The sequence below is a fragment of the Phasianus colchicus genome, chromosome 5, assembly GCF_987193195.1.
Source record: "Phasianus colchicus chromosome 5, bPhaCol1.hap1.1, whole genome shotgun sequence".
Taxonomy (NCBI): Eukaryota; Metazoa; Chordata; class Aves; order Galliformes; family Phasianidae; genus Phasianus; species Phasianus colchicus.
The window spans coordinates 44,104,398-44,124,191 of record NC_143440.1 but is presented as its reverse complement, the minus strand read 5'-3'; the positions used below and the strand labels follow the sequence as shown (position 1 = coordinate 44,124,191).

The 19,794-nt window shown below is 36.4% G+C and overlaps 1 protein-coding gene across 2 annotated transcripts; it reads right to left on the bottom strand.

Annotated features, from left to right (window-relative positions):
• Positions 1–811: 811 nt before the first annotated feature.
• On the bottom strand, positions 812–18,510 carry GPR65 (G protein-coupled receptor 65). Of its 2 annotated transcripts, XM_031593126.2 has the most exons (3): positions 18,330–18,510; positions 16,456–16,634; positions 812–13,707 (listed from the first exon to the last, which is right to left on the bottom strand). In XM_031593126.2, the coding sequence occupies exon 3, from the start codon at positions 13,585–13,587 to the stop codon at positions 12,559–12,561; it is 1,029 nt and encodes a 342-aa protein (XP_031448986.1). In that variant the 5' UTR covers positions 13,588–13,707; positions 16,456–16,634; positions 18,330–18,510; the 3' UTR covers positions 812–12,558. The 2 variants fall into 2 exon arrangements, with proteins under 2 accessions (XP_031448986.1, XP_089997607.1); XM_090141481.1 differs by lacking the exons at positions 16,456–16,634; positions 18,330–18,510 and adding an exon at positions 15,839–15,900.
• Positions 18,511–19,794: the final 1,284 nt, after the last annotated feature.

Sequence of the window (19,794 nt, the reverse complement as noted above, 5' to 3'; positions counted from 1 at the left end):
TTGAAGTCAAGGTGTGGAAAAATAACGGGTTAGTGGCAGGTGTCACAGAAATAGCAGCTGCTGAACCTCTCCAAGCTTCTTGTGATCATCCTTACCGCACACCCTAGGAAGTTTTTTGTGTAGAAGTATGCAATGGTCTCCATATGTCCACTCAGTTTTACTTCAACAATAAACAAACAGATGGCTTCTGAGAGAGCTAGAAAGGCTTTTTCTGGATCTCATCAAGCTCCATGGTCAGCTGGTCAGAAAACTTTTAGTTAGGTATAGTTCATTTAGTCCTTTGTGCAACTCATTACAATGCTTGCATGTCTATGAAGACATTTTAAAGCAAGTAAACATATTTAATTCTTTCATCATTGATACTAGTATCTCAGAATATTAGGAAAATTGCTCAACAATGAAAGAGGGTTATGGATAAGAAAACTTAATGATAGAAAGTTCTTCACTTGGGACTTTTGAAATGAAATTAATAAAAAGATGGTAGGGAATAGTTACATAGAGAAGGCGAATGATGGAGACATTTTTATTATTGTTTGTATCATTTTGCAGCTGCATGACATCTGCAGTTGGGAGGGATTTCCAATTAGCAGTGCCCACTTATGACCATGTAATTATTAATTAGTATTATCGTAACACAAGTTTTGAAGTGTGGATATTTACTTTTGTTTTTAAGAGTCCATATGTAGGTTTCATACTTACATGTTAGAAAAGCAGTGTTAACTTCTGAATTAGGTTTTCAATGGATCAGTGCTTTTTTAGCTGCATTTAGCTCATTCATAATTAACAATGGTATCTCTCTCCAGAGCCTGATTCATTCAACTTCTAAAAAAAGTTTCATTCAGTAATGCACTTTTAAATACATTTATTTTACCTTTTAAATACATTTATTTTACCTTTACTGTCACTGCAATGATGAATTTACTAAAAATACCTTGTGAATTAGTGGAATAGTGGAGTAGTGGAGGATTTTTAGCCCAGTAACGTTATGTTAAACTCAGGACATGGTGCAGGACAGAGAAATTGAAAAGTAGTTTTTGAAGTATCACAAATCCATCTCATTCTCTGGCATTTTTTTTTCTGCTTTTCATTGCATAGAGGGAAAAGCATCTCATTTTAAATAGATGTTATTTCTGCCCAACACAGCACCCTGCAGTTATTCATACTGTGCTTATCCCCATATAATTATTAACATCGTGTAAGGGCTCAGCAAGGCTCTTCTCATTATCCCTCTCAAATGAGAGCAAAATGAACTAGCACTGAGCTACCAAAGAGCTAAAGCACTGTGTGAGAGAGCAGTGTGATGCTTAAAGGGTAATGGTCTGTCCTGCTGGCTCCTTGAGTGTGCATATGACACTTATCCAGTGAGTGTGCACCAAGCAGAGTGTTGAGTGACACCTACCATTTTTGAGCCTGAATCTTTCCTGAAACAAAAGCGTGGTCTGAAATGATGGAAAAAGCCAGAGTTTCTCATAGCAGGCTTTATTAGCAAAGGTTAGTTCCATTGCAGATGTAGAGCTGTCCAGCTCCATTGACCTAGGAGGGTTCATACCAGTTTGCAGAGCTTTGGAGCTTACTTCTTGAGCCTTAACACACTCCAAAGACATAATAAGATCTGTTCCTGACTGCACAATGTAGTCCATTCAAAGTCCAGTTTCTACTGATCTGTAATGGAGCTGACTTCTTTGAGGGCATGTCTTACCAGGTAGCATAATCTGTAGCATCCCTGAGTTTCACCTAGGAGAAAACACTGGGGCACAGTCTCAACTCTGACCAAAAGTAAGGGGTAGCTCTTCTGGATGGCAGGACATTGAGATCTGACTGCTGAATCTTGTCTACTATAAGACAGATGACCAGAGCAACTCCTTAGGAACTCATGATTGCTCTAGTTAAGATAAATGAACATGTAAATCAATAAAATGTGCTCAGCCCCCTTTCCCAAGAATAATTCTATCCAAGAATCAGAGTCTTACTCTGATATATAGTTGATCTTATGTAGAAATAATATGCCCTCTAAAGGAGATATTTGTAAATAAATACTATCAGAATAATAGTGTGGAAAAATTACACCATATCTGAGAAGTATTGAAGGTCAAATATCTGTATACACTGTAGCCTTCATATGTATAAAATACAGTTTTCCACAATCAGGTTATAATCTCATTTCATACCACACAAGTGGGCATAATTCTATGGGAGAACCTTTTACATTGAAGTTTTCCTCTTGAAGCGTGTGAATTAGACTGGAATAAAAATGGTTAAAGCTAATGCTTTTCACTGAATTATGCTTTATTCATTGTATCAACCAACAAGTACTCGTTTATCTATGCAAAATTTAAAGATTTAAAAAGGGAAATGTAATTTAACCTAAAGATCTGAAACCATCTGTAGAAATATGTCTCTGAATCTTCAGAGCTGTTCCGGTTGGTTGGTGCGACTCAGAGGTCATGCTGCAGTGTGCTCTGGATATCTCCTCTCACAGGCTTTTCACAAACCACTGCAAATCAAGTTAGTATCATGCCTAACATCTTGTACCTTTTCCAAAGACATCTGGTTTAATAATACCTTGAAATTCAACATGAATATAGATTTTGGTATTTGTATACTGAGGTTAAGATGTAAACTTTTTACAGATAATTTTAAATGTTAAAACTACATTTTTAATCTTACTTCAGCTTTGTATTAAGAAGGTAGTCACCCATACAGCTAGCAAGAACCAAAATAACCAAATAACAGGAAATGTGAAAAGGGGAAATATAAAGCAGAAAGTTGTCTGCTCTTGCATTAAAGAGGAACCAGGTTTTTATTACATCATGTTTATTTTCTTATTGCATATAGGATTTTGTGGTGATGAGTTTAGGAGATTATTCCAACTCTGACAAAATTCTCTTCAGCCTTGCTTGTGAATGTCATTTTGGTAAATGTGTCATTTCTTAACTCAGACAAAACATTAATGTCTAGTGAACTTTTTTGTTTGGGTTGCTCACTCCCCTCTGAAAAAAAAAAACCCAAAACACACACATGTGAATAGATAAAAAAAAAAATAAAAACCCCACAAAAACAAATGAAAAAAAAGCAACAACCCTAAATGAAAACCAAAACATCCAAAACACCAACAAACATAAACCTATAATAGTGTACTTCCCAATGTCAGTTGCTCAGGGTTGTTTAATAATAAAGATTCAAGGAGATAAATAGAGATAATTTTATAAATGTTCCTCTGGACATATAAGGGAGCAAGGCAGAGCAATATAGAGATACAGAAATATAGCAGTACGGCCTGGGAAAATGACAAAAGAAAAGAAGGAAACAGACATCAAGGACTAGCAAAATGCAGGCAGAACAGAAAGGAATAACAGCAACCTAATGCATAATATGGGATGGACCTCCAAAACTTAACATTCAATTTCTTTCCTTGTTAAATTTAGAATTTAAGTGTATGTTATAGGAGCAGCAAAATAAGAGCTGATGGGATACTGCAAGTCATTATTTACAATTTAGTGGCCAGGGTCTATTAGCTTAATTTCTCATTGTAGTTGCAGATATTTGGAATCATCCCAGAGCATAGCATTACTGAAATGACATCTTTTTCATGTGAATTGTCTAGAAAAAAAATTGAGTACAAAGGAACAAAGCTAATAAATTCTGAGAATTTAAATCATTCCATGTTGCTTCCTGAAACACATAAGTCACTTTGAAACGAATACCAAAATTGTTTAAAAGCTAGATAATTAATGAAATTTTGACTTTTGGGGTTGAGAAGACTCATAATTATCACTAAAGTATTGATAGAGGCTTGTGTAATTGTTCTGTCTGTTCCCTACATATAGAAAAAAGAAAACCATGAATATGGCAAAGTATAAAGGAATATCGACTAGAGTCATAGGGAAAAGAAAGTACAAGAACTGAACAAAACCATAATAGCTGATAGAACTGGTACTCCAACCAATAAAAGGAAGAGGCCTAATCATCCTTGTAAGCAGGTGTGTTGAGTTTGGAACACCTGAAAAGCTTTATTATAATGTGAGCTCCTTAGTGAGCAGGTATTGCCCTGGGTGTGAAGTTAGCTCTTGCAGAGACTGGAGGAATGTTGTGGAAGAACATGATTCTAGTGCAGCACGTGAAAGGTCTGATCACTAGGAATTAGAGGAAATTGATTAACTGTGCTTCAGTGAAGTGAGTACCTGTGAAGAAACATGTAATTGTAACGTGGGTGACGTATGAATCTGTTTCAGGGATCCTTCAGTAATGCAATATGCTTTAATGTACTTTGAGGTTGACAATAAGTGAGCTGCTGCCCTGGGAGCCTATCTGCTATAAATGGCTGAGTAGAGGAGCTGGCTGGTATGGGGGAAGTATGAATGTCCAGTAGAACGCGTTATATGCTTTGTTGCATGATACATCAGATGAGGCGTTTGGCAAATACAGGGAAGCCTTTCAGCTGCTCTGACTGAGCACAGGTGAGGCCTTGGAATTGGTGCCAATCCCAGGAGCACAGCACATGAAAGACAAGTGAAGAAAAAGTCTGGTGAGTTGAGCACAGGAATGAGGGGCCCATCAGGCTGCAGACTGGAAGTGCTTGCTTTGTTTAGCAATACAGATGCCTGCTGTCTGTCTATGTATTTTGCAATAAATAGCAGGGAAGAAGAAAATGTTTTTTTTACAAAAAAAAAAAAAATAATTATAAGCAAGCTGTCAGTAAATCTAGGCTTGTGGGAAGCTCATAATGTACAGGTAAGGTCTTTAGGTTTTCTTTTCTTTTTTTTTAATGTTTAACTTCTAATTCTCAGGCCTGGTGATTCAAAGCCTGTTAGCTTGCAGCATTTCAAGGCTGAATCTAAAAGGGCTACAACAGCTCACCCTGTCTTCCTGGAAACTTAGGGGTCAGCACTCTTTTCACACTGCCTTTTTTTTTTTTTTTTTTTCCTATGTAAGAAACACATCTTAGAATGAGGATTTTTTTCTTCTCTTCTGTAAGTCCTGACTGAGCAGACCAAAATCGCCACCTAGTGAGAATTAGCCTCCCAGTTCTCTCATTTCAGACTTTCTACTGCAATTACAATTGAGTCAACTATATTTGTGAAGTATTTTGCTACATTGCTTTGATTGAAGATGCGACATCATTTGTTCTGTGCAAGAGCAAATTAAGTAGAAATTAATTTGCTGAACAGGAAAATAGGCATTTTATAGAATGTGTGTACTAAGCATAGGGATAACTATCACCTCTCTATGCAACTACAACTTGATTACTTGAATGTCCTTGCAGTATATTTACAGGGGCCTGGGGAAAGGGCTACACTCAATGTCTGAACTGGATATCTTATGTTTCCTGTGTGGGTTGTGCTTTGAAGTGTCTCTGGGCTCTTGGTCCTCGTTCATTTGAATGAAATGCTAGAAATAGGCAAACTGTGTAATTGGCTGAAATCCACAGAAGTATCTGGAAGTGGTTTCATTTTTAGTGTCTCTGTAATCAGTTAAAATGAGTGTACAACAAAGATAAACCTATACAGACTAAGTTAGCAATTTTTGTAAATGCTTTCAGTTAAATCCACTTTATAGGGTTTTTGAATCCCCACTTCTGCACTGTATCACTTTCCTCTTATTTCTATTCTGATGATTTTTTGTGGCTTACTTCCTGTTATTGTACAGAAAAAAAAGAACATCAAGCTTCAAAAAAAAAAAAAAAAATCTTATTTTAATCAAAGTGTCAAGATTTTATTAAAAATAATGACATTTAAAATGTAGTTTACTTAGAATTCTTTTCCTCCACTGCTTCATTTAGGCATATACGAGTCATAATTTCAAGATTCTTTTTCTGCAGTGATAAAACACGAGAGAAAGGAAAATATGAGAACCTCCAGGTATTCACAGTTGTAACATAGAGTTGTAACTTTTAAATAACCACATGAAAAACTTCCGGTGAAGTCATGACTGAAAATAACGGAAATTCTTGCCTTTTACTTTCCTTGGTAGAGTTTGAGTTATGGTGATAACTGTTTCTTTATGTTTCAAAGCTGCATATGCCAGGCCCATCTAAAGTCAAATTTTGAATCTACTAATGATGTAGAAGGGATAGAAATAAAAATATAAAGAACTTCAGAGCTGAATTTTTCATTTTCCAAAGGAGCTAATTTTAAACTGCTAAATGCTACTACCTAAATTTATTTCTTGCTTTCCTCAGTAATAAGTCTTCCAAGTGTGAATGTTAGACTTAGTGAAGAAATGTGTTACTCAAACAGAACGTTACAGGGGAATTAACAACAGCTGTAAATTTCAATGCAGCTTTAAACACTGACTCACCAGGGATTCCTTGAGAATATATACGCTGCAATATTTTACTAGTTTTGTTATGTTCCTGTAGTGATATGTAGACCGGACTGTGACAGTGCATTGTGCACTGACAGCCATGCATACAAGTAAGGAAGATTGGTGCTATTCTTGTTAAAATAGGTGAGCAGGAAATTGCCAGCTGTATTTCACACGTCTGGCACTAATGCTGTAAAAAATGTGAGCGTAAAAGCAATATTGTTTTCCTGTACAACATCTTGGTCTGAAACATTTAGTTAGGTTGGTTATACTTCACAGAATCTGTATGTTGGTTATGAAGTGTTCAGATGGCCATGTGTGTGCTCCCACTGCGTGCCAGGAAGGAGGGCTCATTTCTGCCTTCATGGGATTACTGTCAATGTATCAGTAGTTATTTTTAGTTTGACCTTTTGTGTATTCTAAGAGGGAGTAGAAACCTTAATTTGCTGAGTGTTATTTAGTGCATTGCAGTCCCTTAGGATGAGTAAGGCATACAGGTGAAACCATGTGTTTATTCTCTCTTGAAAATTAATCTTATAAATTGATACTTGGAATAATTGGAGTTTCTCTTGCCTTCCAAGTCTTAAGTGTTTTGTTGTTGTTGTGTTGTGTTGTGTTGTTTTGTTTTTTAACTGTCCTTCTCATTAAAAAGTTCTTGGGTCTGCTAAGGTGAAAGCTATCTCAAAAAGATGAGTGGTTGTAAGTCAGCCTGCTTCCTGAGGCCCTGGAGATATCATATGCGAGAGCTTTGAGAAGCACAGTCTGTCTAGGTTAGTAGCAGGTACAGTGAGGTGTCAAGGGAAAAAGAGGAAAACTGAGAAAGAGTTGTGTCCCAATGGCTTTGGGACATATTGGTTGCACCTCTCCTGTAGACTGCGACTTTCTGGATTTAGTACTTGCCTTGACATCTGCAATGGCAGATAATCGTCCCCTCAGTTTTTTTTTTTTTTCTTCTAATAGCTTAATATATCTCTGGATTGGGGCTGAAATCAAGAGACAAATAACTGTGGTAAAGTGCTAGAAGTTTGAAATGTTTCTAGGTGTCACTCTTCATGTGGGACAAGAAAAATAGTTACTTCAACATATCTGCTGTCAAAAGGGAGGAAACTTTTAAATTGTGAGAAACAAAAGGTAAGGTTATGGTTTTACAGGTCAAAATAAAGCTTCAGCTGAAATTTAATATAGCATATTTGAGGATATTACCAGCAGCTCTTGGAAAAAGACAGCAACTGATTGCTTATGATGAATGATCTTCAGTATCTCATCTGAAGGACAGTGCACCACGTCTAGATATCTAAAGATCCACAGTAAAAACTTGAGGTTCACTGACATATGTAACAGGCATAAAACTAAATGTTATGTTCATAAGTATAATTATGTTATCAGACACCAGTTCAGTATCTGACTGCAGTTCTATGAAATCTGTCACCACCTTAGTTTTTCATCTAGCAACAGATTTTGTGTTCACTAGAGAAGAAGAAAAAGAAAAAAAATCTGTTGTCCCTGAAATTGAACCTTTAACCAAGTTGTTGCTAAAGCAATAATATTTCTAAAAATACTAAATTTAAAGTAATAGCTTGTAAGAGATGGTTTTTTCATTTTTTTTTTTTTCAAGGTCTCACACTCCACTTAAGAAGCTGGATAGCTGTATTCTCTGTCAACAAAATACTCAGTCAATTTAAAAAAAAAAAAAATCAAAAAAGGGGGTGACCTATTTTTTCTTTAGGCTAGCATTATATCAGTAAAACAGCAATTGTAGTGCGGCTGTACAAAAATGTAGAAACATTTAGAAGATGCACAAGGACTCTCTCTGTTAATCCCCACCCTCTATCAATACTAGGCTATGGCTTTTCATATGTGGTACAGTGCAGCAGGTGAAACTGGGCAGGATTAGGCTGCCATTTCACAGGGCTCTGGAACTACAGGTGACTGATGTCTCATGGGAGGAAAACCCTGTCCATTTTCAGTGGGTGCAGCAGTCACTCCAGACTCCCAACATGTGCAGAACCACACTTCAGTTCCCTTTCTTAGGGCACTGGTACCAAGCCCTCTAACACTCTCACTCCTTTATCCTCTCTATTCTGAGTGGAGACTGGGAGCAAGTGAAGGAGATGCTGCTTTGCCACGTTAGAAACTGGAGAACGAGACTAATGACAACACTGATGATGCTGGTAAGCAACGTGAAAAGTGGCGTGTAGCTAAACTATGGCATTGTACTCCTTTCCTTACTGGCATAAAAGAGTAACAGTCTCAGAAACTTGTCACTGGAGTAGTTAGAATCATTTTTAAATGTCATTCTCTGTGAGTGGAAACAGGAACTGGAATATAGCTGAAATTCAAGCTTCTCTTTGTCTTTCTCAGTTGCTCTGAAGTCAGATGTGTTAGAGACTCAGAAAAAAGTTAAGTGAGAGCATCTGTTAGTCCCTGTTAGTCCACAGCTGTGTAAGTCAGGACTGATGTTAAGATGTGTTGTTGGATCAAAAAAGAACAATGATCTGCATCATGAATGTCGTGGGACAGCTTGTGGCTAGGATTCTAGGAAACACAGCTCAAATGAAGACTGAAATTGCACCAGCAAAGTCAGCACAATTCTCTGAAAAACTCCTGACTTAAGAAGTTGCATTATATCTTTGGACTACTGGAAGGTAGATTCTACTTGAAGTAAATTAGTGATATATAAATTCACCTCTGCTGTTATTGTGCTGAAAACAGTATTGTTTAACACTGACATTTTGTACACTAGTTATTAAATTACCATCACAATCCTTTAACTATCCATATTCATATTGAATAGCTTGAGAAGAGAGATAGGTACCAGTGTCTCCTCAAAGTCATACATTAGTGACTTTAGGCCTTGTCTGTTAGGAAAAAAAAATGGAATTTGAATTCATTTATTTCTTCTTGCCATTAAATAGATCTTTGGATTTTTATAAACTCTTTGGTGTAAGAAATGTCCTTGCTTTTGAAGGAGTTTCTGTGAACTTGCATCTGATTTTTGACTGCAGAACTACTAGGAGTTCTATACAAAATATTCAGTAATAATAGTACATGGATTGAAGCCTTCATGAATACATTTATTTTTCACTGTTCTATTCTCCTATAACATTGTGATTCTGGAAAAAATATAGATGTTTATTTTCATACACTCAATTTGATCCAGCTGGGACAAACAAGTCTGGAGAGAGAATGAAAAAGAGTGCAAATCTTTATCTATGTGAAAGTATTGAAGTAAATACAGGAATGATTGAAGTACGGGGCATTGCAGTCTCCACATCTCAGCTTCCTCATTTTAACAAACAGTAAACAGACAAAGCCAGCATTTCATAACAGCCGAAGAGATTAGGTACCTATGCTTTATTTTCCTGAAGTGGACCCCCTAATTTAACTGAGTTCCTTCATGAAGCCCAGCCTATGGGCCAGCTATTGCCATTGATTTCCTTTATCTCAAAATGATCTTCAGTCAGGTGTGGAGGGACTGTAAGAACAGATGCGATTAAAAAAGCTTTCATAAGAAACAATGAAAGCTGGTCCAAGCTAAGGTTTTCATAAAAAGTTGTGGAAAATTCTACGGTATAAAATTACATAGCCAAATTTTGTGGAAGTGAAGCTCTTTGAGCAGGGTTAGGACCTTGAATACACACATTCTATGGTCTCTTCCCCTGCCTTCTTGGATTTGGCTGCCTGTGAGGAGGCCAGTGCTGACATGGTGCTGCCGTGCAACCTGGGCCAGGCTGCTGGAAGAAGTTATGTGAGAAGAAGCTGGAGGATTCTTGATGGTAATTCCCCCTCCTTGGAACAGGAGTTACTTGTCAGCTCAAGCACTTACTATGCTGAGCTACATCTCAGGAATATACTGTCTGGCCTTGTACCTCACTGAACCTGACTTTAGCTTGCTGCCTCGGCTTTTCATCTCAATCTCAGAATGCCTTGTCACTATCAGGGCTGCTGGCTGATGCTGGTTACCATCACCAGATCTGATCTGCACATTTTAAACCCCAACAAATTTAAATTTCCAACTTTTTTTGCGTGCAGAAATAAATTACTGAGATTTTTTTTCCCCATGAAACTACAGTGAACTTTAGTTCTCCTTTTATTCCAGAGCTGCAGTGAAAATTCATTCTATTGCATAACACATTATGTTCTTATGTTAGTATAGGGACAGGAACACATCTGTGGTGAAGCAATTTGCACTGATGTTTGCGTTCTTTTTCTTTCATAATATATAAAATGGAATTAGAGAAAAAAGCATGTCAAAACAAAATCCAGTATAAAGATTGATGGAAACAAAGAAGGAAAAGGAATATAACTATTTAAAAAGGAAGGTAGCAGCCAGAGTAATGACACGAATGTTTATAGAAGTTCATAGCATCACATGATAATTCTGTTTGGAAGGGACCTAAGGAAGTCTCTAGTTCAATTTCCTGCTCCGAACAAGGTCTGCTATGAGACCAGACGACGTTGCTCAGGGCTTTGTCCAGTTCAATCTAGAAAATCCACAAGGATGGAGAGTGCAGGACCTCTTGGTGCCACGTGCCCCACTGCTTGACAGTCCTCATAGTTCAAAGAATTTTACCTTTATCAACTCTGATCCTTCTTGCTTTGAGTTACGTACAATTTCTTGTCCTTCTGCTATGTACTGCTGTGAAAAGCTTGGCTCCATCTTCTCAACACTCTTTGCAGGTATAGCAAGACTGCCATTAGGACCCCCAAAGTCTTCTTTTCTCCAGGCTGAATGTGCCCAGTGTCCTCAGCCTCTCAAGTTCCCTTCTCAGAATGTGAAATGAGTAAAAAATACAAATAGATGTAATCAGAAATAGTGGAATGAAAGTGGTTCTTTATAATGGAGGTATTTTCTGTGCAGAGGGATCTAGTTAAGAATTTCCATGCTGACTGTGACCACAGTATGCTGGTTGTTCAAGTATAATGCCAGTCCTGGATCTGTGCTGAAAAATGCTGGTCAAAATTCTTTCCATTACAGATTTGCTAGAGGGACATTTTTGGTGGAATATTTTTTTTATCCTTTAAGAAACTGGGAAACCACCGCAACTGAACATTCTTCCTGGAAACTGGCAAAAGTGAAAAGTTTGTGAGAGCAGACAAATTTTGACCATCTTTTCATGGGAATGTGCGGCCATTGCTGTCTGTGAACCATGCAAACAAATCCCTGCATTAACAGCTCTAATTTTGATCTGTGCTAAACTTCAACCTTTTCAATATTTGTGTTGTTTTGTTGCCTTATTCTTTATTGGCTTGTTAGTATTATTTGTTAGCTTACTGATTTATTATTTTTATTTAATTGTCTGACTGAGAGTAAATAAATGAATATAAACCTTTTTGCTCCTTTGACTCCACAAACAAAATTGCACTCCAGATTTCAGTCACAGCAAGCTAGACCAAAGAGAGGTCTTTTCTTTCATGGAGATATGAAGCGTCACCTTCCAGTTCTTTCCTATCCTCCCTGAACATATGAGGTAAAATTTCACCTTAGTTATCCATCTGTGGCTTGAATTTGGTTCCTTATATGTATTCTAAATAATGAATCTTCAATTGTCTGAAATTCAGTATTTGTAATGAAACTGCATGCCATAATCATATATGATAATATACATTAGAACATACATTTCCCAAAAGCTAAAATGAATAAGAGCAGGTAAGTAACTGTCTACATGAGGTAAACAGTTTTAAGAGGTGATTAATTGGGGAGGTTATGCTGAAGGAGAATTTGAGTCATTACTGAATCAGGAATCATCATAACACTATCAGTTTGTCTGGTCCTTTGTCAATCATTTGAATATTCTTTGTGTGTGTGCATTTTTCATTCATTTCTATCACAGTACTGATTTAAGAAAAAATCGTACAGAAGAATCTTTCTGAGATGAACTTTAAGATTTCTGTTAAAACTAGATTAAAAGGACTGCAGCCTTTTTGCAGCTACGTACAAGTGTACAGAGCATATGGGCTAGCTAGCAAGCTGAGACAGGAGGAAGTTCTGTAATTTTGTCAGCAAATCATGTTCATTTTCCTTTACTGTTTGTTGACACTGATTTATGTACCACACCTGATTTTAAGAAATGTTATGATGACCACTGATTTAACTGACCCTGCAATATATTCTTATTAGTTCCAGCTACTGGTTTTACCTAGATTAGAGTATTTTGGAGTTGTTTACTTATATTACAGAAAAGGGAAATTTATTTTTTACTTTTTTTCCCTTTACGTTATCCAATTTTCTTTGACTGTGCTCTCACAGATGTTTTACAGAGTTTCAGTTTCACAGGAAGATCTGTAGGTGACCAGTGCATTGCTCTTTGTAGCAGACCTGCACAGAGCATGTTCTTCTGGTTGGTTTCCTTCAGGTTTTTGTAGGTACAAGCAACACTTGAGCAAATTCAGAATGTCTGTTCGTGCAGTTTCACTCACAAAGCAGTAAAGAATGGGATCAGCAATGCAATTCAAACTTGTAAAGGCTTGTGTGATTCTGTAGATTTTATACATTGACTGTAAAAGCTGTAGGTTAGAGGTCTGAGGTTCTTTGATGCTCCGAATAAATAATACAACATGATAAGGAGTGAAACAAACAATGAAAGTAACTGTGATATTCAATATAAGTTTCTTGATTCTTTTCTTTTCTTCATTTACTGTGGCTTGATTACACCTCACTGCTTGGTAGATTTTATGGTAGCAAAACAAAATGATTATCAAAGGAAGCAGGTACCCTGAGCATATGCGGAATAAGTTCAGCTGTGCCTGCCACTGTTCCAGGGGGTATTTATCATAACATAATATATGATTAGTAGAATTGCAAGGATCATTAAATACTTCTTTATTCATCAGTATAACTGAATTAAAGGTAGCTTCCAGAAGCCAAACAATTATGCTGACAATCAGTGAAATTCTTCTTGTACGTAAGTGCTGGAACTTCAGGGGGTGAACTAATGCCAGGTACCTATCGAGAGAGATGCAAGCAAGAAACGCAGTACTGGTGTAAAAATTCATGTATGTAAGGAAGGCAGAAAACTGGCAAAGCCTGGCAGAGAGTGTCCAGTTGTCTCCATTCCAGGCATAATCAATCCACAGAGGCAGAATCACAGAGTACAAAAGGTCAGCCAGAGACAGACTAAATAGGTAGACTGCCAACTCATTCCTTTTCCTCACCTGAATGCAAGATGCATAGAGGGATATGCAGTTGATGGGAATACTGATCACCATCACAGTGCTGTACACAAATGGAAACAAATACTTATCCAGGTTGTGATCATCATGGCACTTAACAGTGTTGTTCATTGTCCACCACGTGTAGTTTTGGGCTAATTCCAGCCCAGATACAATAAAAAAACAAGCCTGTAGTCTGACTGGTGCTCATCTGTTAGTTTTTCATGATCTGGTTGGTATGATTCCATCTTTCTGTTGGGGGGGAAAAAAAAAAATCAGCTGCTACAATGTTTTTGGGCTTCTCTATGGAATTATTATTATTTTTTTTTTTTTTTTTTTTTATTTAGAAGGTATAAATTGTCTTTGTAGGAGATCAAAAGATTTAAAAATCTCTAGCTGGACACATGCAGGGGAAGAATCCCAATGTCTAAGAAGGTCAAGGTCAGTCAGATGCAATTTTATACAGCGGAAGCAGATTGAATGTCTGAAACACATAGATAGAGTCCTGCAGTCACAGGTGTCTCCTGTGAGAAAGTCAAAGAGTGCACCACAGAAAAAAATTAAAAGAATAAGGTTCTGGAAGATTTATTACCCCTGATACGCTACTCCTCTTTAAAACAGTGGTGAGGCAAGGATAGAAAGATGGGGATTCAGATACCTACAGCTGTTGGGATCTGCTCAGAAGAGAACAAGTGGTCAAGCTGTACCCATATTATGAATCACTCTTGATGCATCCTTACGCTTCACTATCTTTTTACTAGTATGCAATCCCTCAGTAACTTGTCATGCTATTCCAGAAAAGGTTATAGCATGTCCTAGGAATATTTATGTGAAATATGGCAATCTATTGGATTCTTGAATGCATAGGAAAATCTGTCAGGCCTAAGACTCCAATGAGGCAGAGACTGTCTGAGTACAGATTTTCATTTACACTTCTTTCCTCTAAGAAACCGTACTTGCCTTGCATGAGTTTGTAAAACCAGCAGGTAAGCTGCACTACCAGAACCATGGGTGTCAATAGTTTTGGCATGAAAATACCAGTTAAATGGCAGCCCCAACTAGAGCACTGCAACTGAAAAAGTTGGGTGCATAGATTTTGGAAGCACTTATAAGAACTGACCTTTCAGTAAGAAAGGGGGTACTACCATACACATGAGACAATTGGCAATCACTGATTATATCATGGCTCTGTCATTTGGAAAGACAAGCTGTGGTCTAACTCTGCTGATAAATATAATAACTGCTTCAGAGATCACCTCTAGCAACTCATCTCTGTTATGAACCTAGACTACCAGCACAGGAGATGAAGAGGCTGTAGAATGAGTAGGTTGCAAGATAGAACTGCTTGCCAGTGTTCTCACATATGAACCAGCTCAGACTGAAGACAGTTTATGGTATAGAAATTTTCCTAAATGATGGGTAAACTCATTCTGCCCTTTATGAGTCTGGTGGATGCACGTGGAGGTTTGCGGGTTTGTCAGAGAAATCCACATAGTTTAGTGACTGTTGAGAGGTTGTTACATGATGTCTCTTCTCTATCGAAAAATTTTCACTGATATATACATATATATTTTTTAAAAAAATGGAATGATGAGAGAACTAGCCAGAAAGAACAAACTTCATTTTAACAGCCATTGCTTTATTTGATCAAGTTGGCTAACTTTTTACAGTTAGTCATAAAATCATTCACATGCTTGAAAGCAGTGAAAATTCTTGAGGACTCGTCGATCTGTTCAAGTGAGAAACTTTATTTACAAGATGATTATTTAAAAAAATGAAGTGTCTGTATGCAAGACACACATAATATATCTGCTACTCAGTCTGTTTTATTAAAACCACATGGTAAGTAGGGCATCTTAAGCTTACCAACAGAGATAAGCATCGCAAATTAAAAATCAAGCCTAGAAATTGGATCTCAGGGTTTTTCTGGCCCACTTTTCACCAAAAGCAAAGCAAATGACTGCAGACTGATTAGATAAGTAACAGATAAAATACCTCTCTTCTTGTAATCACTTTTTATTGTCTTTTTTTCTTTTTTTTTTCTTTTTTTTTTTAACCTGTGACAAACCTTGCAGGGAAACACACCCCTTGAAAAGCATGTATGTAATTCAGCAGTAAGTGCATGAGGCAGTGTTTACATTTGTCATGTGACTGAGAAATAGGAATTCCTTTTCCTTCCCCCAGAAAGTCTTTCTCTGTTGTTAACTGACTTGTTATATTACAGACTCAACATCCTTACAAGCTCCTGACTTGTCTCCTCCCACAGGTGGCTTTACCAGCTTGTTCATACTGATTTACAGACCAATAAACCCAGCTTCAACTATCTACCCACTGTTTTTAACAGTTTTCATCTACTCATCTCACTGATCATAGGTAAACATACTTGCCAATATGTTGCACCTGTCTGAACAAACTGTGTTCTTCAAGGCAAGATCTTGTTTTCTCTCCTGCCACCTGCCTTAAGGAATGAAAAATGTAAGAAGTAACTGGATAATGGCAGGCTGGGACACTGAAGATAATATTAAAAAAAAAAAAAAAGCAAGCTGAGATCACATGAAATTTCCCACCTTGTCAACTTTTCTGTCCTTCATGTTCACAGTTCACAGCACCTCATGGCTTTCTTTTCAAACATTATCTTCAACAGTTCATATGGACAAAACCCAGGAGGCCGTCCGAACTTCCCAGGTAATTCATGTCCCAACTTTAATGACTATCAATGCTACTCATATGAGGACATGTAAAAAGTATGTCATTATGGTATGTATTGATGACCTATAATGAAGTGTGTCTCAGAGCCAGCAAGTGGAGAATATTACAACATACACTGAAGTTTCTTGAGCAAAAACATAAAAGCAGAAAGATCTGTTTTGCAACTGATTGCAACACATTTCTTTATAGTTACCTGAGATCTTATATTGGGGGAGCCTTTTCATATCATACTTCCTTGCTTAGCACTTCTCTGATAATTATGACTATGTAATGTAAAATGATTTGTCTTACCTGAAAATATGGTCTGAAGCACTCCCAAACTTTGTCTCATCTTCTGAGTGTACCTGCTAGTTTTGTCCTTAGTATATTTCTCAATAGTCAACTCTCTCTTTTATACCAATGATTGAATGACTATCATTGTCCCAAAATCTTTGCCATTTTGCTACAGAAAATCTGCTATTAAGAGAACTCTGGAGAAAAAAAAAAGTAACTTGCAGTCAGATGTAAAATTTAGAGAAATGGTCTAGTATATGTTATACATCAAGTAATGTATGGAAACAAGCTTATAAATTAACTTCAGGAATATTACATAATGTATTGGTATCGATGTATTTCCACAGAATCTAATTTAGATTCAAAGATTTTGCAATCTGAACATTTACAACATTTTGAAAGTAACAAAGTATGCACATAGTTCATAAGCCCAAATACAAATGGATGTTCCATAATCTTATCTGTAAAAGTTCTATGGGAAGGCTGGAAGATTATTAAATTAAAAAAAAAAAAAAAATTCCAATAAATCTGCCACAGTGTGGAAAATTATGAAAGATGTAGCAGACTGTGTGGATTTTGTATTAAAAAGAGGAAAGTTTGGTCACTAAAACCACCTGTTTAATTTTGGAAACATCCACAACTGATACATTTTCACTACATGTCCTTCATTTAAAATTCAATTTAATAAAAGGGGAAGTTGAGTATATCATATTATATGATGATTTTTGCACGTACTTGGCTTTTTAGATAAGACTCAACTGAAGAAAACACTACCATATCAGCTAAATCAGTAGAGTAGTTGCTGTACTAACGCCACTGTGTTATCAGCCATAAGATGGAAGGACAGATTATTTTTTTGTTTCCTTTTTTCTCTAAACAAGTTCAACGAAGCAGATTGATTTTTGTTCTTAACATGAGTTATATACTAGGCTTATTTCCTGAAATACGAGGACTACCCATTACTGGATATTTTCTTTAATGACCAGATCTCAAAACTTAATTCTGAAAATCTTTGGTTAAAGAGCTGAAATATGTCGTCCAATAGCATGGCCTTTTTTGCTTAAAATGAAAGGCATTTATTCACATGCAGTGCTAAATTCTGCTCACAGCTTGCTGGGATTCAGTAGAAACTCAATCGGGTATGAAAGAATTCAGCCTTTTTAACTTTGAGATATGCTTCAGAGATTTTTTTATAGAGCATAGAGATTTCATTGATGTAACCAAATAGAAATACATATATATATTTAAGAACATGGACCTCACGGATGAACATTATTTTGCTATAACTTTCTGTGCATCAAGTTTTCTTCTGTGTGTATAGAAAGATGCTGTAGAAAATATTTTCATGTTCATGATGCCTGGTACTCTAGAAAGCTACTTTAAGAACAGTTTGTTTTTCTGCCAGGTTTTAAGAATGGTGTATATTCACATAAATAATGCTGAGTACCTTTTTAATGCAATAAAACACTAAAGAACAATAATAGAAGAGCAACTGGATTGCCTTGTGAGGCAATTTTACAGCGAGTACAGGAAAGCTCAGTATCCTCAAAACTGATGTCCAAATCCTTCCATCCTTTCCCCCCTCTTTCTCTAAGCAATAGGTATTTTGATCATGGCAGTACTATTACTACAATACATCAAGCTATCATGTCTTTTCTAACTCATTCTTTTGAAGTTATTTGTCCTTGTACTTTTTTAACTTTTAAATGAAATATTTTGCTTGTGTTGGGGGCCGGAATATTACTTCCCCCAGAGCAGTTTTTTCCAGCGTCTTTTTGTGTCCCTTCTCCTTGTTGCATGATGTCAGCATCACATTAAAGGAGAGCTACAATAAAACCTGTACCACAAAATAAACAGTCTATTCACTGACTTCTTGAATTTTGTGCACTTACCTATAGAATCAAATGTTCCCACAGAGCGGTTTTACTCCTCTACCATCAGTAGGGTAATCAGGGTCTGGTTCTGAGAAGAGAAACTGCTTCAACAGATAAAGTAACAGGAAGCTGCTCTTGGATGCACTAATGAAGCAACAGCTCACAAGCCTTTTGATTTTTTTCTTTTCCTTTTTTTCTTTTTTTAGACAATGTACTCATACAGAAATATGAAAAATGACGGTAACCAGCTTGGTAAATCTTTTTTTTTTTTTTTTGTAAATTTAGAAAAGTTTTAATGAAAATATTGCCAAACTGCATGAGTGGAGTATATTACAAACCCTTTATTTAGGACACAATGCATTATGCAGAGAAACCATACCACAGAAATAAAACACTGTTTTTTCTTTATTTGTATGTGTTCAAAATATAGAGGCTTTTTCTCACCAAAAGATTTGGCACTGTTTACTGTTTCCCTACAGATTAATTACAGAATCAAAGAAAAATGTACATATGAGGAATTCATGAAAATATATCATAAAGATTGCAGGAGTTTCTTCAAAAAAAAAAAAAACCTAATTATTTTCAGAACCTGTATTACCGTGTTGTTGTTTCTCTTTTGTTTGTTTACTGATGGAAGCAAGGTTGTGAACAGTGCTAGTTAACACAGGATAATAAAAATTTCATGCACTTCAATTTGCATTTTTTTTTTTTTTAATGCAAAATCAATAGGAGACATTCATGGAAGTGATTCTTTTAATAGATAATTAGGTGAAAAAATTGTTACATAGGCACAGTTTGTTCATTCCTTCTGTGATCAGAATAATTTATCATGTACTCTGATTTATTATTATTATTTGTAAATTCTGTTTAGAATGATTTATGTTGGCTTCTACGAAACTGGATAGAATTTTAAATTGCACATCTATTGGGTAACAAAAAACCCAACCTATTTGATGATTCAGATGCTAAGGAGAAATGAATCAGACAAATTTAAAAACTCTAAAATTTGTACTTCTCTGAAAACAGTACCAAGTAGCTGCATATTAAATCACTGGATGCAGAGATTTGGCTAGTTCCTTTTTTCCCAGGCAGAGCATGACCTTTTTTAGCTACATTTTTTTCTACTGATTATCAAATCATTCAATTTATTTTAGTCGATCCTGAACTGGTCTCATAGCGCCCTCCAGCTTGGTGAAATGGAGGCTTTTCAGCACCTAAGTTGGAAGAAGATGGATTAGTTTAAATTCTAATTCAGAAATTCAGCCAAAGCTTTATTTTCATGGAGACAAAAGTCATTAGACAAAGACCTGTTTCATCACTTTTCACCTGTCTTTTCCTAACATGGCATCTACTAAGAATAATGCTGAGGCAGTTGAGGGTTCCTACAGGTCACTGAAGAGAAAGCAACTTTTATTGTTATTACAAATAGGGAAATGTGGTTAATGTATTTCTGAAGGTCTTCATTGAACAGTTGATGGAGGAC